Consider the following 25342-nt stretch of genomic DNA (forward strand, 5'->3'; position numbering starts at 1 on the left):
TTTTTTTACTCCCTCCCGCCCCAACACACAATTACAAATTTTTTGGCATCTTGTTTTGACCTATGATGTTTTGTCAAAAATTACATACAAACGAATGAGGAATTGCCTTCATTTTCATGCTATTGTTATAAAATTGTGTTACTTCCAATATTTTTGCCCCAGTTTAAGAAATGTACGGCATATATAGTCATTCTAAATTATAAAAACCATTTGTTATGAATATTTGAGCGTTTCACAAATCGGGATTTGTTTTTCTGTGACTCAAGGTCCAAAATGCAGCCACAGTATGTCTAAAAGAAATAAATAAGTGCAATCATTTGCATATTGAGAGTCTACAGAGGCTGATAATCTCCCCACTCAGCTCCCGGATCACTGTTGAAACTTTGTGTTTTATGTCAAATCCACATGAATTAAATGACAAACTAATTTTCTCGCCGCATCTTTGATTAATTTTGTCCAGCTGTAGACTCTAAGTAACTGTCCAATCAGCCAGGTATTGTGTAGTTGGTGCTTTTAATCAGTTTTCAGCTAATTAAATCAAAGTCTATGGAACACAAAATGCCACCAAAATCACTCTGTCCCTCTAAAATCTTTCAGAAAATTGTAAAAGTGCATTGAATCGTATAGAATTGTATCATTTGCCAAATATTGTGATATATATCGTATCATTATCAGAATAGCGTATCGTATCATGAGATTATTGTATCACCACTCCCCTATTTGCTAAATCATTGATGATATCACTGGCTCTCTCTCTCAACCATTTTGGGAGACCAATAAGTGCATGTGAGGGTCCCATCTCTAGCCACGCTGTCCGGTTTGTTTATTTTTGTGTTTACTGTGGAATGTCTGACATCCGAGGACACAGCAGACAGGAAGGTCAAAATTGCAAAGCTCTAAAGGCCCAACAAACATTATTAAATTCTAATTTGTTATAAAAGACTTTCAGGGAGCAGCGTTGTGAAACCATTAGCCACTTCTCTAGTTATTTGCGTATAACAAGAGGTCTTTTTGCACACGGGGAGCAAGTCAACTTTAAATCTAAAGTACACATAGACTTGGTAGCTTTACATGCAGCGGTGGTGAACTTAAGATGAAAGAGGAACTTAATGTTCTAATTTTTCTACGGGGCGAAAAATCCAGTTTGTTCAAGTTTGAGGTTTGATTGTTTAAAATGACCAACCTGAAGTTAGGTTGCAAAGGGTTGGATGACCTATCACAATATAAATGCAATGTCAGCTGATATCGATAATTATTGATCGGTTTTTCGTTTAAAATATCTGAAATACTGCCAAACTGATGGCATGATCTTCCCTGTTTTTGCTTCATGCCGTTGTTTATGTTTAAGGAGCTATATGATGGCGAAACATGTTGTTGCTAGGTAACCAAAGAGTGAGTGAGTTGCTAGGTAACTAAAGAATAAGTGAGTTAGTTGATGCCACCAACCTTGTTTTTCATGAGTAGTTGGGCAGCTAAAAGCCTTTCCTCAGCCTACATCACCCAGAATGCTGTGCAGTTCTTTATTGAATATTCTGTATTATCTATTAATATTACTCATATGTCTATTGCAATACATATTGTTATTGATTTATTGTCTAGCCCAAGCACTATATGATGCAAACAATCAGAAATGCAACAAAAAATATTTCTTCTGCCACTCTGGGAACATTTTATAACTGGAGCAACTATCGATGCAGATTATGTCATGTCAGAATTCCCACTTTTTCGAATGGATTTTATCTGATTTTAACTTAGGAATTCCGATTTATAGGCACAAATCAAAAGCACTGTGAAGGTTGAGATTTTAACTCAAGGAGAATGTTTTCTTCGTCGGTGATAAAGGTTGATTTCTTCAAACTTGGAACTCCCACATTACAACTACTGAGTACAATCAGAAAGCTTTTATAATATAAACTTAACTGTTTATAATTTCCTCCATGTTATGAAACGTTTAAGCTTGTTAATATGCAATACCAGGAAATCTAAGAACTATTGTGTTCCGTTGCACTAAAAGCAAAGTAGGCAGCTGAGTCATTGTTTTGCAGAACCTCATTTTCCTGAATCTGCACAGCCAGACTAGAAACTGAGTTTTCAGTCATTTTCATTGAAAATTATTTCTAAAAATCAGATTTGTTCACGAGACTGCACAGCACTGCGGTTTCCAACAACAGCAGCAGGAGAAATGCTTGACAGAAAGTATAAAGAGCGAAAAAAACAAAGGAAATGAACACTTGAAAGACTTCAGTCAGTTAGCTTTCTGATAAATAGCCGCCTTTTCAAAAATGACAATAATTGTAATAAAAACCAACTATATGCCTTGCTGCAGCCTCCACAAGTGAAACATGTGCTGTCTGACTTGAAATCTGTGTGGATGTGTGTGTGTGTGTGTGTGTGTGTGTGTGTTTTGCCCTAAAACTATGTGCAGAGAATCCTGCACTCATTAGTGCAAAGCCTCAGTGTAGACTAGCTCCAGTTGCAGCAGTAAATGCTGCCTTTGAACTTTTAATAGAGCCCTGAAACCCAACTAGGCCTTAAAAAATACAAATCTGCAGGAGAGAAAGGGGCAGAAATAGCAACTCATGAGAGCGTGAGACGAAGACCCGCTGCAGGAGTTAAACCGCCGAGCGACAGAGCGATAATTGATTATTTTAAATAATATCTGAAAAACGGGTCAAAACCACTCCCGACATGGTCACACAATGGAGGCACCATGTTGCGCCCGCACCTGCGTGTGTGTGTGTGTGTGTGTGTGTGTGTCTACACCTTGATGCAGTTGGATGCAATTAAAACATGCAGCTTGTTCTGTGGGGCAGTTGGACTTGTGGGCATTTTACCAGAGTGCGGGTTTCTGCTGCAAAACCATCTGCAACAAACAGATGTTTAGTCTTTATGAGGTCTTTACAACAGGTTCGGCAAGTGTGTGTGCGTATGCGTGCGTGTGTGTGTGTGCGTGCATGCCCATGTGTATGTGCTGGCGTACACAGGTTTCTGGGTTAGACCCAAGATGGAAACCTCTCATCCGTAAATCGTAAAAAACAGCAGAAATGGAAATGAGCAGGAAATTCAACTTTTTGCTCCAACAGCCATCGTTTTACAGGTTTGGACGTACAGGAAGGAGGTAAATCCCAGGCCAGCTGTGCGCATCTTATGCTGGGCGAAGAGCAAACAGTGCGAGAAGTGAGCATAAATTAGAATTTTCATCATTGCTTGGATTATCGGTTTATTTTCCGAGACTCTGTGCCGATGCAAGGATTTGCTTGGCGATGGGAATGGAGAGGGGCTGCGAGCCGGACTGTTTATTTGGCTGGGTGCTGTTTACAGAGATGGGAGCTGTGGAGCTGAGTGACAGCAAGAGGAAATTCTTCTGATAATATACTGACATGCTGAGAATCCGGCGGGGAGCTTGGCTCTCCAAAATGAACTGAAAACACGGGACGTTTTATGAAAACCCGTCTGTTAAAAATCTGACTTTGCAGAAAGTGTAAAAAGATCAGAGTCTTCTAACTTATGGTCATCGTCACCTTCCTAAAATAATGGTCTGTAAGGGTTTTTTATGGCAAAAGATGATTTATGTTAAAAAAAAAAAAGAAAGAAAAACAATTATATTTGGGGGGAAAAATGACTTATGGAATTAGTTTAGGAAGGCGACCAAATTAATGATTAAATTATCATCACAACAAACAACAAATCTTTCCAGTTTCTAACAGCAACTGAAAAGATAAAAGTTGCGATGGTGTTCTTAGTCTATAAATATTACTCTCTGTTCATCTCAAGGTGTTTTTGTCATTATAATACTGTGGTAGTAAAAGTATCACCATTTAATCTGTGTGGCAAATAAATACAAAGATTCCCAGTCTTGTTTATTTTTCCCAGCACGATTACGACAATGACGATTTTCTTGGACATGCTGGAATAAAATGGGACAATATTAAACAAACCATTGTATAGGAGAACAATAATATAATAGGAAATTAAGATATTTCATCCCAGTTTCCAACGCAATCCCCGCAGCATGATACAGCCAACACTATGTTTAACCATCAGGGTGGTGTTTTCAGCGTTAAGTGTGGTTCCTCTTGTTTGCCAATAGGGTTTTTTATGTCCTTGTTTTAACAATGGCTTTTTTTTTTTTGTCTTAAAACTACAGTAGATTTGTGCACAGCTATTGATCTCTGCAGCTCCTCCAGAGAAACCATGGACCTTTTGTTAAATTCCTCCTGCTGTTCTCTCACAAACCTCTTATGTCTTCGCAGAGCAGCTTTATTTATACCACGGCTTCTCTTCACAAACAAAAAAAAATAGCTGTTTTTAATGTTACACCTTAACTTTAATTCGCCCCTTGTTTTCCCTCATAACAGCTCTCCTTGCCTCCCGGCTAACAACAGAGTAATAGCAATACATAAAAGTTTAAATGATTAAAGTTCCTATATAAAAAAAAAATACATTTTAGGAGGCAGGACAAATTAAACCCGCAGTCGCTTGGTACCTCCTGCTGGCTGAGCAACGATCACCACCTGAAGCTGTTGTTAAAAAACTAACTAATAAGTCCTGGGTTTACAGTTCAGAGTCCTGACGGGATGATTGTAGACGCAAACGCTTAAGAGTCTAACATTTATCGTCTGCTATCAGAGATCCAAAGAGGAAATCCTGAAAAGAGAAAAACCCAGAGCGGTTACACAACAAAGTCGAAGACAGACGACAGCTGCAGACGCAGCAGAGAGAGAGCTGCGGGTTTTATCATCCCCGAAGTAAAAAATAAATAAAATAATAATAAAAAACACTAGAGGGGGAAGAAATGCAGCGTAAACTATATGAAATATGGCAACGCACACCGAGCAGAGTCTGGAGATTTTCTTGCACAATATGAAAATAAAACCGCCATAAAACTGCACGGGGCCTTGATTGTGGTCTATGGAGAAACATGGAGGGAGGCCAACGCAGCCAGCTTGGACCAAACGAGACGGAAGGGGAGACATATCAACAGATTTAGAGATCGTCACAGTCGGAGCTGTTCTTCAAATGTGACCACAGTCTCAAATCTATACGGACCCCGGCTCCTTTCATATCCACAGATGAGAAGGACAGAACCTCCCTGATCCTGTTTACTGTGCTCTTTACGATAAATCTTTACAGCCTTGTTTTATGGTAGTCATCATATGAAGTTAAACTTATGGTCGTCATGCTGACATCTGAAAGCACCTTAGCCCTATGATGAATGCCAGAGTTATTTTAAAAAGCACAGTGAGTGATCCACCATTCGGCTTTGACACCGGAGAGAGCGGAGGTAGACTTTTCTTTCTTTCTTCTTTTTAGAGCGATTCCTCATTAAAAAATATAAGAAGAATCCTCTGAACTTCAGCGGAGCTTTTAACAGTATGAGTCTCCTTTTCTCCGTCCTATGAAAACATCCCATCATACTGTGCTTTATCCCTCTTGGCTGGGGCGACGCATCAGATGTGGGGCTTTTCACAGAGCGTACCAGGGGACCGGCGAAACCAGAGACAACAACAACAAATACGTCCTTGTATTTTTAGGTTGTGATTATAATGCTCATTTCACAGTTTAATGCTCTAAGGAAACCATATAAACTTTGCTGTACAGAGAGGAACCGGCGAAATTGAGATCAAATCTCTACTGCTTCCAAATGGGTTTTAAAAAAAAACCAAAACAAAGCACACAGAAAACTTCTGACAATCCCATTTTGTGGGACATTTATTAATCCTTACTATTTGAGACACATTTCTTTTTATGTTTATGTTATAATTAACCTACTTTATCTGCTAGTAAGCTGGCTTACATTAAACCAAATGTGAACTTGCTACCTCTCTAAATGCCAATTTGGTTTGACTATGAATATTTCTGTAGTCTTTATCTTAAATGTTCTTAAACATCAAAAGGTAACATCAAAAGTTGGCACATTTAGACTTAAGGTGATATAGATTGCGATATATACGCCCCATCTGTTTGCTAACTGTTGCACATTGCTGCCATCTACTGAGAAATCAGAGATACTGAAAAATACGTATGAAACATTCAAATGCTTTCATTAGTGTACTGTCATAATCAAACACTGCAGCAGCTAATATATTATAGTTTAATACTTTCATTATTATTTGTACACTGTGCCTTCAAAAGTATTAACTCTGACATTTTTCCCATTTTACTATAGAATAAACATCCTTTTTTAGAAAAACATAAAAGCTGTAATTTGTAGATGGTAAATTTTATGTAAAATTTGTCCATGGTTAATGATTCATTTTCATGTGGGACATTTACTTACATTTTACTTAGTTAAATGTATAAACCTGTTGCAAAAATAAAAAAATAAGTACCTTTAGGAAATAATTTTACTACAGTGTTGTTGTTTTTTTTAAGTTGAGTAAAATTATGATATACCACTCTTATTTGAATGAAATTTCTGGGTACTCTATCCACTTTGTAGTGTTAGTAAATAAAAACGTTTCCTTTTTACTAAAACTGCATAAGACACTGGCACACACAGTTTATGTTAAAGCGACACTTTGGTATCGCTTTAACATACCAAAGTGTATGTTAAAGCAGTCTGCAGTTATGCAGTCTGAGCATAACAGACTCAGACTGCTGAGTCTGTTATGCTATTTGGAGGTCAAGTAAATATATGGTATTTAATTTCAGTTTGGGCTCAATAAAGTATTTTTGAATTGAATTGATAAACAGCATACACTGTTACTGAAATTACTTTACAATACTTTAGCTTTTGTTCCATTAGCTTTACATTGGGAAAAGTGCTTATTGTGCTTAAAATGTGTTATTTTGTAATAAATATATATCTTTGTAATGTATTTTTTAAATGAGCTNTAAAATACCAGAATTTGCACATAACTATTTTTTGTCTGTTACGAAATTATTGTAAAATATTAAATCATTTGATATACACAGTATTCAGGTAGCCATTTTACGTAATACTTTCTTACTCTTGCTTGAGTAAGTTCTTGGATAGCTACTTTTATTTTTTACTTGAATAAAAACATACCGACCTACTACTTAATGTACCCACCGTTACTCCTAGCACTACAAGTCCCAGGAAGCCTTTCGTCCGTCGCCATAGGAGCGGGAAGTTCATTTCTTGAGCTTATTTCCAGTTCCACTATGAACGTCCCGGTTCGCATCTTCGCCGCTTTGCCAGCGGCAGAAACCGACGATAAAGACAAACAGCAGGGTCTAGAGTTAACATGTCTCAATAAGCCGGTGAGGGAGGTTCAGGTGACCGGGGTGGCGGAGGTTTCCTGCCCGGCCGACCGAGCGTGGTTGCTGGTCAGTGTGACCAGCACGAAGGACTCGATAAACGAGGTGACAAACAGTATTTCACGGCGACTGGAATACATTTCCCAGACGATCAGGTAAAAACAACCGAGCTTAGAAAATGACAAATTCGTATCGTAACGTTAACTGGCTTTTGTTCCTAGCGGTAACCGGCATGCAGTGCCGGTTAAAGTATTCGTACTCCTTTAACCTATCCACACTTTCGACACATTGCACCCATGAAATTCAATATTATTGTGCTATAATATAGCAAACCAAAAGGGAAGTAAATTGTTCTCAATGTTTTTCATAAATAAAACTGCGTGGCTTGCATTCTTTAAATCATGTAGTTCCTCAGAATGCAGTATTACATCAGAACAATAAAAAAAAATTTACATAGAAATTTGGGGTAAAGAAAAAGGACGTTTAATCCCTGCTTGTAGGTTATTTTCAAAAGGTACTTTTAATCTGACAAAAGAACCTCATCGGAAAGCATATTCCAATTTAATGAACTGTATATTGTTACTAGCAATAACCTTGTTAAAAAAATTAATTTGACAAATGTTACAATCTTTCAGTACTAAAATTTTATTTGCTCAGGATGCTATGAATCCATTCTGCTATTTACAAAAAAAGGTCACTTATATTTAGTCTGTAATATAGTTTTCTTTCTTTCTCCTTAGACAACATGGCGTCAGCGAGGAAGACACAACAGTGAGACGGACTCTTCGCCGACATGCTGAGACCTACACCATGGATGCAGAGGTGAGGTGTTTGGACAGCTAATTGGTTTTGCAAGAGTAGAGTTGCCTGACATGACAGCGTTGCCAAATGCTCCCCCAGATCCTGGTGACCTTTTCAGAATTCAAGAAGATGGAGCATATGTGTTGCATCCTACTGGAAAAGCTGGATAAGAGTGTCCAAGTGGGAATGCCTCGGTTCTTCCACAGCGCTGCGTGCCTGAGTGAGCTGAGGTGCTTACAGCTCCAAACGGGTATTGTCTCATTTAAATCAAATGCAGGAGTTGTAACCAGTGTGTTTGTGTTGGGTGGTGTTTCTTTTTTTTTTTTTAAGGCTTCGCGCGTCTGTGTCAGCAGTTGAAAATGCTCAACAAAAGGCCAGTCAGATCGCTGAGATGCTGGGGGAAAGTTTGGGGGCCACATTGCTGGTCAGAGAGGAGGAGACCAAGGAGTGGAGGAATGAAGAGGAGGCTACAGATGGAGAACGCAGCTTGACGCACGTTCCTCCTCTCCTACCTATAGCCACCGTCACCTCGCAAGTGTCTGTTTCCTTCAGCTTCAAAGACAAAAGCAGGAAAAAACTCTAAACACACATTTTGGAGAGTCTAGAAACACTTTATTGCACGGTTTTCACGCTTGAACAGATGTTCAAATTTCATAGTCTTTGCCAAAGTCGAAGCAGTCCCGGTGGCTTTCATTAAAATCGTCTGCACACTTTAAGCTAAAATACTGTAAATTATATAGATATATAAAAAAACAAAAAAAAACAAAAGAAGTTTGACTTTCTTATATTTGTTACTTCTAATACCAATATTTGTCTCCATATTCCAAAAAGGCAAAAGTGAGTCCCAGTGAGGAGAGATTCGGTGTGTGTCTCTGATTTACACACCTGTTGGTGTTTAAGTTCAATACATGTCTTTGAAGAAACGTCACGACAAACTGAGACCAAGCTCAGGAGCGCAATCGTGAAAACCGTCCCAGTCAGTCGTCCTCGGTCTCGTCCTCTGGGAACAGCTCCCTGAGCCAATCCTGCATGACGAAGCGCGTCCCGTCAAAATGCGTGAAGTAGTTCTCCAGGGTGGGAATGTCCGGCTACAAACATCCAACCGTCAGCTCAAGATGCGAGGAGTGTGTGAGCATAAAAGAAACCTTAAGTTCTGCGGCAGTACGTCCTTACCCTCATCCCTGTGATGCGCTCCAGCTGTGTTTGAGGCAAGTATGCAACCATCAGAGAAGAGGGTCCAGGCCCGCCGAACAGCACCTTGTAATGTGGCGTTTTCTCCGCCTTTGTGTCCTGTTTTCACACAAAACAACGTACAACTTCTTTTTCATTTTTTAATCAACAAGGTCTCTATAGAGTCTAATTGGACTTGACATCAACAAGCACTCAAAATGGGTCTGATATTAAACAAAATAAGGATATACGTAAAAGTATCACATCCCCACGATTGGGAATAGTAGAAGATCATATTCTTATTAAAAGAACCTTCTGACAGTGCATGGTATCAGGAACTCTTTGGAATACTAGGAGATTTTTACATAAAAAATCAGTTTTCTCTATAAAATGAAAATTGTTTCCTATTGGTTAACTAAAAGTCAACCGGTTGTTTAGTAGTCTTGTCCTACCATCACAAATGCAAACATGGGAAGTCTACTTCTCTATATCAATAGGATGTTTAATGTCACTGTATTCTTTGGTTGGATGTTGCTAAATTTTTTCATCAACAGTTTGGCTTGGTGTGAAACAAAACAGGGCTGGGCAATAAAATAATATCTGTTGGGATAGACATGTGATCAATATCAATAGAAGATTTGTCTGAAAGAATTTTGATAATTTCATCTAACTCCAATCCAGAGTCGCAGGGCATTCTGGGGGGATGTAGGCAGAGGAAAGGCTTTTACTGCTAAACGTCTCACCGACTCAGCTAAGAAATGTTTGTAGCATCAGCTAACTCACTCTTGATAAGCTAGCAACAACTTATGTAACTTGCACAGTAGCAGTTTCATGTTGCCTCTAACGTATTCTGGCACAGTTCACTCCTCAGAGGTCTCTATGTAGTCGAAGAGGACTCAAAGTGAACGTCTGCTGGAGACATTCACACAAAGGTATCGGATGTGTACTCGGTGATGTGCTGAGTTGAACAGGAAACTGCTTGTCAAGGAAACAATGTTCACATCGAACTGATAATGTAGAGAGTCAGCGCAACCAGTTGCAAGGACACATTGTGTGACTGCCACTCTTTGTGCAGCTGACAGTTATGTGGTGGAGGCTAAACAGGGCTAGGTGCCCAACTAGCTCTTCAAACGTGCTAGCATCCATTCGGATTATGGGAGGTGAAGGAGTTTGTTACAAGAAATGTAGGTAATAAGTACGCTTGACTATAAAATCTTGACCATCCGCAGACAATGCTGTCACCACTTATAAAGACTGGGGTGGAGTGAAAGGAGAAAATGAGTACAACCGCTCTAGAGGAAATTGTACATAAAGGAGGAAAGGCCACGTCTCAAGGTTGGCAGTACTTTGAATAATTTAAAACCAAAAAACGACCAATAATTAAAAGGATCAACTGATAATGAAATGCTTATATTGCAATAATTTTTCAGCTGTATTGCCCAGCCCTTAAACAAAATATGTGTAAAAAAAGTACCTAGTCCTTACTCGTGAGTATATGGAGGATCAAGTTCTTTGTTAGAGTAACATTGAAAAAAAATCTGCTATATTCTCCAATAAACTGAAAATGGGTTGCCACATTGACTCACCAGACGCTAAGTTCTTATCCTATGGCATTCTTAGTCTCCCAACCTAAATCTTGTAGAAGCCCTGTAGGGCGCACTGGATGAAGCATAAGAGCAAACCAAGGACCCTAGATTATGTCTAAGATTGTGTAAAGAGAAATGAACATTTCTCCATATCTGAATCCTCCCTGAGTGCTTAGAAATGTGGCCAGTCTAGTGAGTTATTGAAGCAGAACGACCTTAAAGATATGAACGAGTTCTGCTCACCAACCTCAGAGTTCGAATACATTTTGTCCACCCACTCCTGAGGAGCTCGGAGTTCTTCGTCCCAGCTCACCACCACTCCGATCATGTGGCCCTTCCTCTCCAACACCACCTCTCCGACCCGCAGGAACACAAACGGGGGGCGAGGGCTACGCACTGCCTTGGAGGCTGCAGGGACAAAAGGTGTGCAAGTATTTAAAGCAAGTACTGAAAGGGAAATCAGTCACAGGGAAGACAGCTGCCTCAGGGCCTTATTTAAGTCTACTAGATAATATCCAGATAAGATGCTAGTGTCATTAGTGGTGATTATAATACATTAGAGGATGATCAAACACTAAAGATTCAGAAATAACACTGGGTGAAACTGGCAGCAGCATGGAAATGACACCGTATCTAAAGTCAAGAAACGTACATATACTGGAATTTCACAAACCTCCAAAGAATCCATGATCATTATCAAATATCATGGTTTCTATTGGTGGAGACACTTGTTCCTCTTCTTGTCCCAACCCAACCAGAGATCTGCAGGAAGTCAGAATATTTGTTTACGAGAAGAAGCTGAGTTGGGTTTGCTTACTAAACCTAAATGGAAAGAAAAGAGTTTATTTCAAAACTTAAAAGTCAACTCACTTAACTTTGGACAACTGCTGGTTTGTCCAGTCACTCCATGCAGTAGCGTTAAGGTATGACGTTCTCCACTGTTTCCATATGCGGAGCAACCTGAAAAGCATTTAATAATATCGCCCTATATTATCTCAATGTAATTACAGTATTTAAAGCACTTTTATAGCGCTACCCCATTACCGCGTGGTTGCGTGGTAGCGCTGCGCCGCCGTAGAGCCGCTCCACCGGGAGATGTAGTACTGCGCGGGCACAGCGGAGAGCAGGAGCGCGATTTGCAGCGCGGCGGCGGGGCTGAGCTGAGGCATGGCTGCGCAGCTGGCACCTGAAGGCAAACAGGCGCGTCAGGTGCATGCGGGGAGTGCGGAACTATTGAAGCCAAAGTCTATATAGTTTTTTTTTTAGCCTCCATAAGGAAAAAGCTTTACTGACATTTACTTATTACTATTTAAAAAACAAAACAAAAAAACTTTAACGTAGTAACACCTTATTTCTGTAACAGTAGCTCTCTTACCTCTTTCTGAAGTCCAAACTTTCCTTTCTATCTGCTCAACATTGTGCTGCGGAGAGTTGTTTGCGCCTGGGAAACCTGAGCAGAGTGACAAGGTTTCACTTCTGTTTTATTTACATAAACGGCAACCCATGCCGCCGCCACCTGTGTATTTACAGTATTTCGAAAAACTTTCCGAAACAGGTGCTCTGCCCAATCATAGCAGCCCACGGAGGAGCGGACGGACCTTTAGCGACCCGCCACGTCAGGAAACTCGTGAGATCCGGGTGAGTGAAGAAGTGACACCTGCGCTTTAGCGACGCAAGGGGGCAGAGTTGTTCATCCACTGCCGCAAAACCCACTTTATAGGAAATAAATCCGAACAGCGCTGAGAACTTCACAAATTTAATTACAAAAGTGAAACTCGGGTATGATATAGATTAATTAATTACACGATGTTATCTTCTTTTTTTGTTTACAAATGTATTGATATTTTTCTATGACTGCTACTGAAAATGGTCCACAATTTAGTTTCTCAGAAAAATTAGATGAAAACTGTAACAAAAGCAAGATTGTTATGGAAGTACATTTTGTGTTTTATTTTGAAATCAAGGTCTCACAATCTAGAGGAAGATCTTTCTGCTTCCTGAATTAATGCAGCAAAGATACAAATAACATTTTCTTATGCCACAAATAACGAAAAGTAAGCTGAATATGGAAACACAACTGTTTATTTACTTAAAATATTGGTATGAACTAACAGGACAGTAGTACTCCCCTACACATACATTCTAGCTTTATGCCTTTTATTTATTTATTTTTTTGCATCACTTCCTTTAAATATAAAAAGTATCCAAACTAACAAAGACAGCTTCATCAATAATTTCACATAAAAGACCCCCCTCCCGCCCCTCTTCTCACTTTTATCTCCGACAGCTCCATAAAACCTAAAATTTTTAAACATCTCAAAACGCTTCCAGGTGGCTCACATGCACCCACTTCACTCACTCACTCACTCACACTGATGCTTCAGGCAGGCGCCACAAGCAGCATGACTCTGCCACACACCTACAGAGTCTCACATTGAATAGATCCCATGTTCTCATGAAAACATAAATGCTCAAGTGCAGCTCTGAACTGCCGAACCAGGGATTTAAAACGACAAACACATATTTTAAGGGGACTGCTGTAAACGTAAGCCCCATATCTCAAAGTAAAGAATCCCGGGTCAGTAGATTAGTTAATCTGTGCATTCAGATAGACAGATTTATTGATGCCCCAGGTAAAGATGGATGAAACACCTAAAACAAGCTTTTATTGCAGGTATATAATCTCACACAGAACAATTTAAAATGTACATTCAATTAGTAGGAAAACAATCCCATTAGAAGTAATTAAGAAAATCAGTGAACACCATTATCAGATGTTCCCTACATCTGATAATGCAACCAAGAATGAACCAGGAAAAAAAAATTGATTGTGATGCGTTTGTCATGTCCAACTATCACAAACATAAAGATTTAAAACTTGCTATTATACTTCAATTGGGTTTGGACCAAAGGACGAATATGTGGGAACCACTAGAGGGGCTGTTATGCTGTGGGCCTTGATTTTGTGCAAAACCAGGACATTTGAAATAAAAATCTGCTGACATGTCCCAGTAAACTTAAAAACAAAAAGAGCTGGCAAAATCATCTTCAACATTTTGCCAGGTCAACACTGAAGTGATTCACAAAGCATAGAATCAATACTTCATTGAACATTTCAGCCCATAGGACTAAATCAGATAGAAAAGTAGCAGCTAAATGTGTGAGATTATACCACTGCAATAATAGATGTATTTATTTATAAGGTTTTTACATATCTTTCCATGTGGCACCAACAGATTTTTATAAGTCTGTCGACTGTACTACTATACATTTGAATTGAAAATAACATTAAAACTTTATGTGCACATAAAGTAGTTATAAAGTGATGTTATTTTTTTAAAAAGCCATGAATAAACACTTAAAGCCAACTAAATCTTCCACTCAAAATAAATACTTCCATGGGTAAAGATTTAAACCTCAATCGGAAAACATATTTTGTCTCACCCTGTTGAGAAAAACAATCGCTAGTATTTGGCCCTTTCAGATTTAAAATAAACTTTTTATACGGACATTATAAAAACTAAAAAGAAGAAAAAAACAACAAAATCCTAAAATGTGTGGCAGAGCATAAAGCATCATTCTATCTCCATGGATCGATCCATTGATATATCCTCTTGTATGGCAGGGAGACAGACAGAAGACACGTAACACACATCATATATAAATGAACATCCACAGTGGAGACAATAAAAGTTAGTTAGAAAACACATTCAAAAGCCATGTTCTAAAACTTCAGTGCCCACAGACAGAATTTGGCATTGACAAACCTATTTTTTTTTTTTTTAAACAAACAATGACAAACAGGATATATGTTCGGTAATATGTGAGCTATGAGATGAACCAGGTGTGTGTCGACGCTAGCATCCAGTCGGTCCCACTCGCAGATTTTGGCATTCACTTCCTCTGTGCTGTAGGACAAACAAAATACCGGGAACGGATGCGTCTTTATAAACTCGGTACCCATTACGTGTGGCAAAAAGAGAGTCCAAAGTTACAAAGTTCTTTTTTTTTTCCCACAAACTCAAAGTCCAGTTCTCAGAATACAGAAATGAGCAGAAACAAGAAGTCCAAATGCAAAATGATAAAACAAGGCCCCATAAGGGAAAATTAAAAAAAAAAACAAAAAAACAGAGGACTCAATATGCCAGAGTAGCAAAGGCACACTATCAGAAACGTGAAGCTGTTTTTCTGGAAAAATGCAGCTCGATCTGGTTTCCCTCCACTCCCCGCTGTTTTGCTTTCCAAATTACGAGGAAGTTGCAAGAACTTAGGAGACAGGTTTGCATGTGAAAAGTGAATGCTGTCACCGTAGAAGCATCTCAACATTCTTTCAAACTTGTTCTAGAAACATGGCAGATGCATCTCAAAGCTAGCGACCACTCTCTGTACCGTAGGGTCGGTTTCGTCGATGGGTTAATTCTTCTCAGCAGCTCTGAAGTCGTTTCTTTGAGCGGTTCCGCAACCATCGAACTGTATGCCACTGTATGTACGCTCCAGGTAAAGCCTGCACTCAGTTGTGTTAAAAGCCAGCACACACAGACACACAGATACACACAGATACACACACGCACACCGTTGCCGGTCAGATGTTTACATCCAATCACGATGGGCATAAATGACGGGGTGTTGAACTGTTTCTGCAACTAAACACAAGAACTGGTGCACAAGTTGAAATTTATTGTAGAATTTGAAAATGACATGCCTAAGGTTAAATATGTACTGTTCTGCTCCGCTAATATTTAGTGAAATTCCCCTTTTTCAGTTGCTAAGAAACCAACAGGCTAAAACTGATTCTATCTTTTGAGAGATGGCTGCCTCATTTCCTGTTGGAAACAACTAACCCTTCTTGGTTACATTAGATGATTTTACATCTAAACCTGTCAGGTGTATGAATATTTTAGAGCTTAACAGTAGCTGTTAATTTCAGGTTAAGTTGAAGAATTCACTATTAAACCCAGAAGTACGACTGGCAGTGAAACAGATCCTCAGTTTATTACTGCTGCGACCGAGCTTAACAGATGGAACAGAGTTCTCAGGTTTAAAATGTTTCTTTTTAATCAATCACAGTTTGGGTGAGACGAGTGAACCTTGAGAACATGTTGAAGGTTACAATGGAGCAATGATCCCAGACACATCAGGAATAGTCTTTTAGTTGATAATCACGCTAAAATTAATCTTCTGGAATGTCCCCGAAGAATACCGTATCAAAGTTTCATGGGAGGAAACCAAACTACAAATTCTACGAAAACGTCCGGTCAAACGTTCCGCTAAAATCAGACCAGAAATTTCTCCCAACCGTTAATCTGGTTGTATTTCATATTTGATCCTGTATGTATAACTTTAAACCTGTGTGGATTAGAAAAAAAACATTAAAAAATCTAAAATTACTCTAAATTCTTGTTTTTAAAATGAATTCAAGTTGCATCTTAGTTCATCTACATTATAAGTTGCCTCAAATTAAGATGACATTAACGCCAATAATGATGGGATGCAAACGTGCGACCGGAACTGTACTTGCAAAATGCAAGTTTGTAGACAAACAGGCACATGCACACCCACACACCTTACGTGTAAAAGGCACAAGGTATTGCTAATGCAGAGGACGCATTCAGAAATGATATACAAGCGCAACAATGACTCCTTTCACTCATGCAACATATTTTTCCGCCTCACAGTAAAACCAGCTTTCAGGAAGAAGACGCTTCCTCTCTCTAATTAACATGCAGAAAAGAACAAAAACACATTAACAGTACACTAAATGTACAGATGTACAGTACCGACAAAGGTACGCCATTTGGTATTTTAGCACAAACAGACACGCTCAGCTCAGCCAATGTGTAAGACTTCCAAATCAGAGGGACGATCATATGAAACTTTAGAAAGAGCAATGAAAAGGTTGTATAAAAAACAGAAAGGATGAAGTTAGGGGGAGAATATGTGGTCTTAGGCCAGTTGTTCGTGTAGGTCAGACCGATTTACTTTTCGTCCCAATCTGACTCTGAACTGTGTTTAAGGTCCGGCAGAGGAGAGGTTCGTCAGACGAAGTGAGAAACACCGCCTTCACAGAGAGAGATTCTGTGTGCTCCTGTGGGATCCAACATGGATCAATAGAATAGGAGGTGTGGGAGCATATGAACATGCAGTGCTAAAGTGCTTAGTGGGCAGAGAGGAAGGTGGGGTCAATGACGAGCAGGGTAACAGGTAACGGCACAGTTTGCTCTCCATAGCATCAGCCAACTGAGCCTCCGTTTGGTCTAAAGCATCCGATCCAAACATCCTGCCGGGATCTCTCGGCCCTCTGAGCACTCGAGCTTGTGCATATGTTCTTTACCAGCCTATGAGATTGGCTTTGGCCTTTTCTGTCAGTTTGCGGACGCGACCCTTTGAGGACGTTCCAAAGGTGATCGACGAGTCCTCAAACAGCAACTGCCTCTGTTCCTCCTCTGAGTCCTCTTCCATGTACCAGGCAGACCGCCTTCCTTGGTTACGTGTGCGCATCGACCCTATCGTCCCCTCTCTAGCCTCGTCCTTTGGAGACTCTTTCCGACCGGATCGCTCGGAGGAAGTCTGGGGATGAGGCGTGGCCTCCTCATTGGTTCTCCTGCTGCTCCTTCTCAGCGGTGAGGGCTCAGGCGACTCGGCAGGAGAAGTCGATTCCTTCGTTTTTACTATCCGCGGTCGGCCTCGTCGCCTCGGTGTCACTGCTGCACCAGAGTCTGATGGTGCTGACGTTTCCGGGGCGGACGACATGCCGCCTTCGTCCCCTGTGGAATGGTCCAGCTCGTCATCCGGAGTGGAGCTCCGGCGACTCCCACTCTGTCTCAACTCATCCTGTTCCTGCTTGCTCTTTCTGCCTTTCTTCTTGCCAGGCGGTCGGCCTCGGGGTCTTGAGGGGCTGGCTGGAGTCGGAACTTCTGGAGGACTCACCGGTGAGTCCATTCTGGACCGTCGCCCCCTTCTTCCCATGCCTAAGGTCATGTGACCGCTGTGTCCATTCAGATGGGCCGTACTTTGAGTCGAGGGGCTGGAAGGAGAACCTTAAAAGGAAAAAGATGGACAAAAAGAGAAGACACATGTAGATATGATTTATCGTTCATTCTTAAACCAAAGCTATGTCATTTCGTTTGATGTTGGAAACACCAACCGGGTGTGTGTCGCACGGGGGTCCTGAGTTTCCGACGAGTGCTTCCACTGCTACTGTCTGCTGCTGGAGGGGGCGTGGGCTTTTCAGGAACTGGTGGCGTTGAAGCTCGGACAGAATTATGAGCCCGCAGTGAGCGAGAAGATTCTGACAATAGACAAGAGATGCAGCAATTTGGCAAATTACTAAATGGGTCACTGTTATTTCGTGACCATATAAAACAGCTTAGGGTTTTAAATGTTACACCTTTATCTTTCATCACCAAGAATATGAAGACATAGACTAGGCCAGTCTAAGAAAAGTTCAGACTTTGATCTAAACTACTCTGTCATTAGTATTTGATTTAATCTCACCTCCAGTGCTCGGTGTGCTGTTAGTGATATTACTCGATGAAGGAGGTGAGGAGTGTGCAAAGTGGCGTGCGGAACTACGCGTCCGTCCCGGAGCTGGGGTATCCACTTTACCGTTGACCAGCTGTGGAGTCTGTTTCAGAGGGACATGCTGTCTGAGGGAAGGCGGCCGGGACGGAGCTGGTGACGGCTCCTTCTTGGCAGTCACCCTGGATGATACGCGTCTTTTCCTCTCTGGGCTACAAGCAGTCAGAAAGGAAACCGAGGAATCGTCTTTAGCTTCAGGTTTGATTAGTAACAATTAAAAACAAGTAGTAGTGCTTTACTTTTTTTTTTTTTTTACCTGGATGCATTGCTACTTGTGGGTGATTCGCTCCTCCTTCTCTTTGTCGTGTGCCTTGTCTGTCTATCTGCGGCGTGTCGCGTCTGTCTGTCTGTGCCACGTCTGGTCAATTTATCTGTCATGCCGTGGATTGCTTTGTAATCAGAAAGGATGGGGCTGATATGCTCCTCAAACAGCGCAGAAAGACGAAGACTCATGCTGTATATCTGCAAACACAAGGCACAACTGAAAATCAATCATAAAAAAAGAAGGAGCTGACTATAGAAAGACCTGTTAGGGTTTGGAAGTGTCTTTTTGCGAATGATTCTGACCCGGGACTTTTTACTGGGTGTGTACGCTTTGGAATTGCTGAAAATTAGTCTGACATCCTTGGAGAGCTCAATGGGAGATGGATAATTTCCTTCAGTCAGCTTTTTTAGAACTGTGCCAAAGTCCATCGGAGAGTCAACTATTTGCAGGTAGTCCTACAGATGCAGACAGGAGTAGAAAAGGAAGAGAGAAAGAACAAAGATGATTAATATCAGTTACAGAACTGAAGCAGCACATGGTATCCGTAACATAGGGTTTTGAATCATTTGTACCGGGTACTCCTGTATGTCCACCGGTTCTCTAAAGGGCTCAGAGTCTTCACACTGAAAGATAAGGTCCAGCAGCTCCTTGCAGCGTCCTTTCCAAGCATGAGGATCGTAAGAACGAGGACGGGTCCGTAGCTGGCGCTTCATGGGCTGACGGCCCTACACAGTAAATCCAAAGTTAATGACACACACTGCAGTGGCTTACAGAAAGCTCTCTCTTCCAATATATATCTTCTGAAATGCATGAAAGTGACCACTACGGTGTTTTGTTTTCACTTGTGAGCAGCTGACACCGATAAATGGCAACACTAGAAAATTTCGGAAGAAATTTAAACGGGGCCTGCCAAAGTGTGCCTGCCGGTTGGAACCCAACTTTTTGATTCTAAAAATTAGCATCAATGCTAAAGTAAGCTACATTGTACTCAATAGCATGTGGAGAGTCACAAGCATGTTGAGTAACATGGACCTACTCCATTCAGTATGTTAAAATGAGGGTAGAAGCTAAACTTAGCCAAAATGCTAATTAAGCCTAAATGCTGCCAGTGGCATGTGAGGTATAACTAGCATCTTGTCTTTGGTTTTCTCCATTCAGAGTGCTAAATGTGGCTAATAAATAAAACGATAGCTAAAAAGCTTAATTTAGGGGAAAGCCTACAGCTAATGTGAGGTACTGCTAATGTAGCCCACATTAATGTATTAATGTACATTAATCCATTAATCCATTTAATACATTTTACTTTTGCAAAAGTAAAAGTCAAATGTTTAATTCGTGACACTTGGTTACCAGAAAACGCGCTCATCTCTTAGCAACAGAATATCAAGAAATGTAGTTATTGTTCAAAATCACATAAGATTTCTTCTGCTCTTTTGAAATACTACTTATATTATACTACTTAACAAGAATTGTGCAGTTGGTGAGTCTTTCAGAAAAGTGAAATTTATTTATTTTTGTCATGGGTGATAAATATATTATAAAGCAGACATTCAACACAAAACTAAAAATCTGATTTATACTTCGTGGCAGTTCGTTACCAGAAAAAAGTGCTCATCTCTTCGCACCAAGATAATTATTGTTTATAAAACATAAGCTATTTTGAAATACCGTTTGTTTGTTTAGACACAAGAAATTTACAGTTGGTAATATTGAAAAAGTAAAAATCAGGTGTTAGTGGNACTTGGTTACCAGAAAACACACTCATCTCTTAGCAACAGATTAACAATAAATACTGTTTGTATTTCTTCGGCTCTTTTGAAATATTACTTGTCTTATACTAAGAACTGTGCAGTTGGTGAAATTTTCAGAGAAATGAAAATGTTTTTGTTTTTTTTGTCATTGGTAATGAATATATCATAGAACCAACATTCAACACAATAGTAAAAATCTGATTTACACTTCGAGGCAGTTTACCAGGAGAAAAAAAAGAAGAAGAAAAAGCTCTCATCTCTTAACATCAAATTAATTAGCGTTTATAAAACATAAGCTCTTTTGAAATACTGTCTATCTGCTTAGGCACAAGAAAATTACAGTTATTAAATTTTAATAAAGTAAAAATTAAATTTATACTTCGTGGCAGTTCATTACTAGAAAAAACACTCATCTATTCACACCAAATTAATTATTGTTTATAAAATATAAGCTCTTTTGAAATACCGTTTATCTGCTTATTTATTTATTATCTGTTCTTCTTAACGGCGAAAGGAAGTGGCAGTTATTTTGAGGTGTAGAGCAATAGCTGCCTTCCATGCATTGCTATGGCACGCCCCAATAATGGCAATTAGTCACGTTACCTTATGGTTTCGGGTTGATGTTCCTGGAGCATTATTATCCTCATCATCCTCCTCCTCATCCTGCACAAGAAAAAAAATGACAAAGGGCCCATTATAAATGATCTCACAGCCAACTGCAGCTATATTTCAAGTATATTTGTTTTTTAAATGAAATGACTAATTTACTCAAGCAAACAAGAGAAGCAACAGTCAAAACTAAATATATAGAACAATTACTAACGACGTAGAGTAGTATAGTGTGACAATGTATACCACAGTATCCTTTATCATACTATAGTGGCATAGCATGGTATAGCATTCCAATGTGTAGTATTGTGTAACATAGTTACTGTATGACATACAGTACTGTAATTTACAGTGTGGTATGGCAAAGTGTAATACAATACTGTATGACATAGTATTATACAGTGTAGTATGGCATGTATATACATTGTATAGCAATGTATAGTATATTATAGCACAGTATAAGATAGTTATATTGTAGTACAGTATAGAATAGCATAGCAATGCCATACTATACTAGTAGCATAGTACTAGTGCTGTAATATACTATACATTGCTACACATTGTATAGAAATGTATAGTATGGCACAGTATAATATAGATCTAGCATAGTAAACTACAGTATAGCATAGCATAGGAATGTATAGTACATTACAGTATAGTGTACGACAGTATGGCACAGTGTAGGTAAACACACCTCGTCTTCAGAGTCAGAGAAGGTGGCCTTCTTCATGGTTTTGTACAGAGGCTTGAGATCTGTGAGACTTTGGTCCCTACAGATCAAAGAAAGCAGATCAGCAACTAATGAGTGGACGGATTAAGAATTTCATTGAAAATGCAAGTTTACAGATGAAATACATATTAAACATGATGACTCCACATTTCAGCTCAACATACTTAATGAACGCCAGCATGAGGTCAGAGACGAACTTGGCGGTCGTGACGATGAACGATCCCGGCTCGTTGAACGTCTGGGCGTTGTGTTCTATATAACGGACCTCCCACATTAAAGAGGAAAGGCGCCTGGAATAATAACAACAATATGCTTTTTTTTTTATTACAGCCTTGCTCTCATTCATACACACTGCTTCCAGCACAGCCTCGGGTGAGTTACCTGTAGAAGCGGTTCACCAGCCTTTCACGTATGGTGCTGAGATCGGTGACGTAGGCCACGACCGTGCAGTACGTGGGGTACGCCTGTAGATCTACCGGGAAGGCAAACGGTGCTGCCACGTCTGAGAGAGGCCGATATGTTTGACAGTAGACAGAGAAATAATGAAAAGCGGTTAGTGCTGGTGTGTTTTACGCTGCAAGAAGCTCTGAAAATAGGAAGAGTGACGGAAACAACAACCTTTGATTAGTAACAAAATGCAGGAAGTAAAGGTGTATGTTTAGTCAGATTACGTATTGCTTTAACCAAAATATAAAAGTCATGTTTTTTGTTGTTGTTTTTTTTCAAAACTATTTCCCTAATTTACATTTATCAGATGAGATAGCTCTGGTCAAACATGTGAGGCTGAAAACCAGTGGAATAAATAAGAGACAGCTGCGACAGAATGTGCTAGCTTCCACCAGGGGGAGCACTCGGACTAGATTTCCTTAACAGTTTATGTTTGGTATAACATCACAACAGTTAACTGTAATAAAAGCCAGCTCTTTGGTGCTTTATCTTAATATTCAACCAGTCTATTCCTGTGTTGATGAGCTCAGCATGGTGACTCAAAGCTGCTGGAAATGACTGTGTGGCTCAATTTTACTTTCTCTTAAAGGGAACTGGTGACATCATACCGAGCGTGCAGAGTTGGTCGATGGCTTTGATGATGCGTTCGCACTCCTCGGCCCGCGTGCGGCAGCCCCATTCACCGTCCTGCGGGACGTACAGCAGATCTTTCTGCTCGTCTTCTGTCAGAGGGACACTCGTGCCCAGCTCGTCGGGAAACGTGGCTGCAGTGCGAGGAAGGGGCGAAACAGAAGGGAAAGTTTTCAAAATGATAAATGCAAGGGTTGTCTAGAGTTGACATCCCAACTTTACGATCTTTGCTGCATGTCTTGTCCCTTTGCTATTGTGTTTGACAGCTGTGAATGAAAGGCACTAGTAGGTGCCACAAAGTCTGAGAAAAAAGTATTAAAAGTAGGAGACGCTTACCGTCATCGGGGATGGGCTCCATGTCCCACGGGCTCATCTTCTCTGTGTCACCGTTATCCCAGCTGCATGGAAAACATCAGGGATCAGTTCTCTGTACCCTCACTTTCTATTCCTGTTGATTTCATTTGTATTATTGCTTTTGTTTTGTTTTTTTGTTTCAAATAAGTGACGACGGCGCATTGGGAAAGCGTTCTCTTCTTAGAGATTTCGTCCTTTTGAGCTTTACTTTCACACTTATATACCTCAGGTCTTCAAATATCAACATCTGGTCAAGAGTAAAAAGAGCAGTTTTTAAATGGTGATTTCTGTAATTAGGACAAAAAACTGTGGGGAAAAGTAACTCCTCTAAATGTAATAAATGCATATCGAATCAGATTTAGGTATAGGGTTTTTTTCTTTTATCAGTCAGAAGTGGATTTGCTGATGTGTTTTTAGATCACTGTTTTGTGCATAAGTGAAATACGCCATCTTGTGTTTAAACAACAAAAAAAGTTACCTTTTTAACCCTTTTAGTTCCACCGTACTGCTATCTGAGTCTTTTTTTAAGATATGCTACTAACATATAAGTTCCACCGACTGTCAATCCTCACCTCTGAATCTAAAAGCAGATCCTTTCGGACCTCCCACTTTTTCCTTTTCACATTCAGTTCTCTCTATTTCTTAGAAACATATTTCATTTTGTTCTCTGGCTCCACTACGTGCGTACAATGTTTTTAAACCTGATGGTCAGATAAAGATCCCTTGGCTTTTTTCTACAACAAAACCACAAACTTTTTTTGGGAGTTTATGTGACAGTTCTCCAGTAAAAGACTGTTACAAAGTGGTTGCTGCACAAAAATGTGTGCCCTTTTTTTGGGTTATAATAATTTAACAATATGCAATGCACCTGCTTATGCACTTTTATGGCTATGCCCATTTAACTGCAACCCAACTGTGAAGTGAACAGGAGTTTTACCAGACGTTGTAGCACTGGAACAAGCTGTCGGGATACTGGAGCTGGTAGGGCTCCTGACTCTCAATGGTCCCGAACCACCAGGCGTCGTCGATCACTGACCGAAACCTGTCGCCTGAGCACGCGACACACAAGCATTTAGAGGTTTCTACCGCAAAAAGTCACACTTCATGAGCCACATCCTGCACCCTGCACGGAGTGCTTATATGCACAGTGACATGTGAATTTATCTGACCTATAGTCCACTGTCTCCTCCTGGCGTTGTCGAACTGCTGCCGCAACACCAGGAAGTCAATAACATCAGGCATGTCGTGGTACCTGCAGACGAGGTGTCGGTTAAAATCTGAGAAAAGATGCTGCAAGACCAATCTAACAAAAACAGCCAGAGATATTACCCACTTAAACACAAACACACTATCAATTAAACTTAAAAAGCTGAAAATTCCCAGCATTTCTATGCATTTGCTTAAGTCAAACTCTTACTTCATGGAGAAGGAGCCTCCTGTCAGCTTCCCTGTGTCGGGGTCCAGAAAGGCCAGCTTCAGGCAGCAGAGGGTGGGCAGACCCACCTCATATTTGATGCCAACTATCTTCATCAATTCCTGGTCCTGAAACACAAATGAAAGCAAATCGTCTCAAAAAAAGATCAATCGGTTAACCTTGAAATGCAATTAATTATTTTAGATACAGTTCAGACGTTTATTTATATCCCCCCCCGCCAACATTTTCTTCCTGTTGATGCTCTGGTTGCGGTTTTCTGGCTGATTACCGATTTTTAAGAAGCTTGAAGTGAAAAAAATAAATATAAAGATGGTTCTTTGGTTATCTGAACCAGCAATTTTTTGTCAGAAACTCATTTGGGGAAACAAATCAACTTGTGTGGAGCCGTGGGATTGTCTTTAGGAAGTAAACTAAGAATTACTGTAAAACTTATTTATGCTTAGATTTTTCAAAACCGCACTTAGAAATAAATAAAAGCAAAGAGAGCGAGAAAAAGAAAAAGATGATTCAGATTGTGGCCAACACCAATTTTTATGCCTGAAAAGTCGATAAATATTGCTGCAAGTTGATAACAGTGCAGTGACTGTTGTTACAGAAATGACCAGGTGGGCGGGTCAACACCATCTCTACCTTTGCAGACGTAGATAAAATCGGTGGATAAGATCAGCTTCTCATGCAAGTATCGGCCGACTTCCATTATCCCAAAATTAATGAAATCTGGGCCGATTCATTGCTGTACTCCTAACCTTTTCATTTTTCTGC

The 25342-nt window shown here is 40.1% G+C and overlaps 3 protein-coding genes across 5 annotated transcripts in view; 1 reads left to right on the top strand and 2 right to left on the bottom strand.

The window, feature by feature from the left end:
* The first annotated feature begins 7018 nt into the window (after positions 1-7018).
* Positions 7019-8743, top strand: irak1bp1 (interleukin-1 receptor-associated kinase 1 binding protein 1). The gene is made up of 4 exons (XM_015059483.1): positions 7019-7379; positions 7965-8046; positions 8125-8255; positions 8356-8743. Exons 1-4 carry the CDS (start codon positions 7027-7029, stop codon positions 8606-8608), a joined length of 819 nt encoding a protein of 272 aa, XP_014914969.1. The 5' UTR covers positions 7019-7026; the 3' UTR covers positions 8609-8743.
* On the bottom strand, positions 8621-12414 carry LOC106964160 (uncharacterized). 2 transcript variants are annotated; one of them, XM_015059484.1, is made up of 7 exons: positions 12157-12414; positions 11826-11967; positions 11652-11741; positions 11455-11543; positions 11029-11189; positions 9199-9315; positions 8621-9113 (listed from the first exon to the last, which is right to left on the bottom strand). In XM_015059484.1, exons 2-7 carry the CDS (start codon positions 11948-11950, stop codon positions 9003-9005), a joined length of 693 nt encoding a protein of 230 aa, XP_014914970.1. In that variant the 5' UTR covers positions 11951-11967; positions 12157-12414; the 3' UTR covers positions 8621-9002. The 2 variants fall into 2 exon arrangements, with proteins under 2 accessions (XP_014914970.1, XP_014914971.1); XM_015059485.1 differs by lacking the exon at positions 12157-12414 and having other exon boundaries at positions 11826-12065.
* A 431-nt stretch (positions 12415-12845) lies between these two features.
* phip (PHIP subunit of CUL4-Ring ligase complex) overlaps positions 12846-25342 on the bottom strand; it is a 50982-nt gene continuing 38485 nt past the window's right edge. For both annotated transcript variants that reach the window (XM_015059487.1, XM_015059486.1), the window contains exons 26-40: positions 24563-24687; positions 24315-24397; positions 24083-24194; positions 23128-23189; positions 22770-22925; positions 22096-22216; positions 21879-22004; positions 21679-21754; positions 20979-21038; positions 19197-19349; positions 18927-19079; positions 18616-18821; positions 18276-18511; positions 17926-18069; positions 12846-17818 (exon numbers count right to left, since the gene is read on the bottom strand). In XM_015059487.1, the coding sequence (XP_014914973.1) occupies positions 17109-17818; positions 17926-18069; positions 18276-18511; positions 18616-18821; positions 18927-19079; positions 19197-19349; positions 20979-21038; positions 21679-21754; positions 21879-22004; positions 22096-22216; positions 22770-22925; positions 23128-23189; positions 24083-24194; positions 24315-24397; positions 24563-24687 (2523 nt within the window). In that variant the 3' untranslated portion in view covers positions 12846-17108. The remainder of the gene's footprint in view (positions 17819-17925; positions 18070-18275; positions 18512-18615; positions 18822-18926; positions 19080-19196; positions 19350-20978; positions 21039-21678; positions 21755-21878; positions 22005-22095; positions 22217-22769; positions 22926-23127; positions 23190-24082; positions 24195-24314; positions 24398-24562; positions 24688-25342) is intronic.

This window comes from Poecilia latipinna, unplaced genomic scaffold (genome assembly GCF_001443285.1).
Source record: "Poecilia latipinna isolate Pla-1442-1.1 unplaced genomic scaffold, P_latipinna-1.0 Scaffold1631, whole genome shotgun sequence".
In the NCBI taxonomy this organism is placed as follows: Eukaryota; Metazoa; Chordata; class Actinopteri; order Cyprinodontiformes; family Poeciliidae; genus Poecilia; species Poecilia latipinna.

Coding starts and splice junctions, on each gene's coding strand:
- irak1bp1 (XM_015059483.1), top strand. CDS start 7,027: ATGTACCCACCGTTACTCCTAGCACTACAAGTCCCAGGAAGCCTTTCG. Junction 8,047..8,124: donor CCTACACCATGGATGCAGAG/GTGAGGTGTTTG, acceptor ATGCTCCCCCAG/ATCCTGGTGACCTTTTCAGA. Junction 8,256..8,355: donor GCGTGCCTGAGTGAGCTGAG/GTGCTTACAGCT, acceptor TTTTTTTTTAAG/GCTTCGCGCGTCTGTGTCAG.
- LOC106964160 (XM_015059484.1), bottom strand. CDS start 11,950: ATGCCTCAGCTCAGCCCCGCCGCCGCGCTGCAAATCGCGCTCCTGCTC. Junction 11,190..11,454: donor TGATCATGGATTCTTTGGAG/GTTTGTGAAATT, acceptor TTGTCCCTGCAG/CCTCCAAGGCAGTGCGTAGC. Junction 9,114..9,198: donor AGCGCATCACAGGGATGAGG/GTAAGGACGTAC, acceptor GGATGTTTGTAG/CCGGACATTCCCACCCTGGA.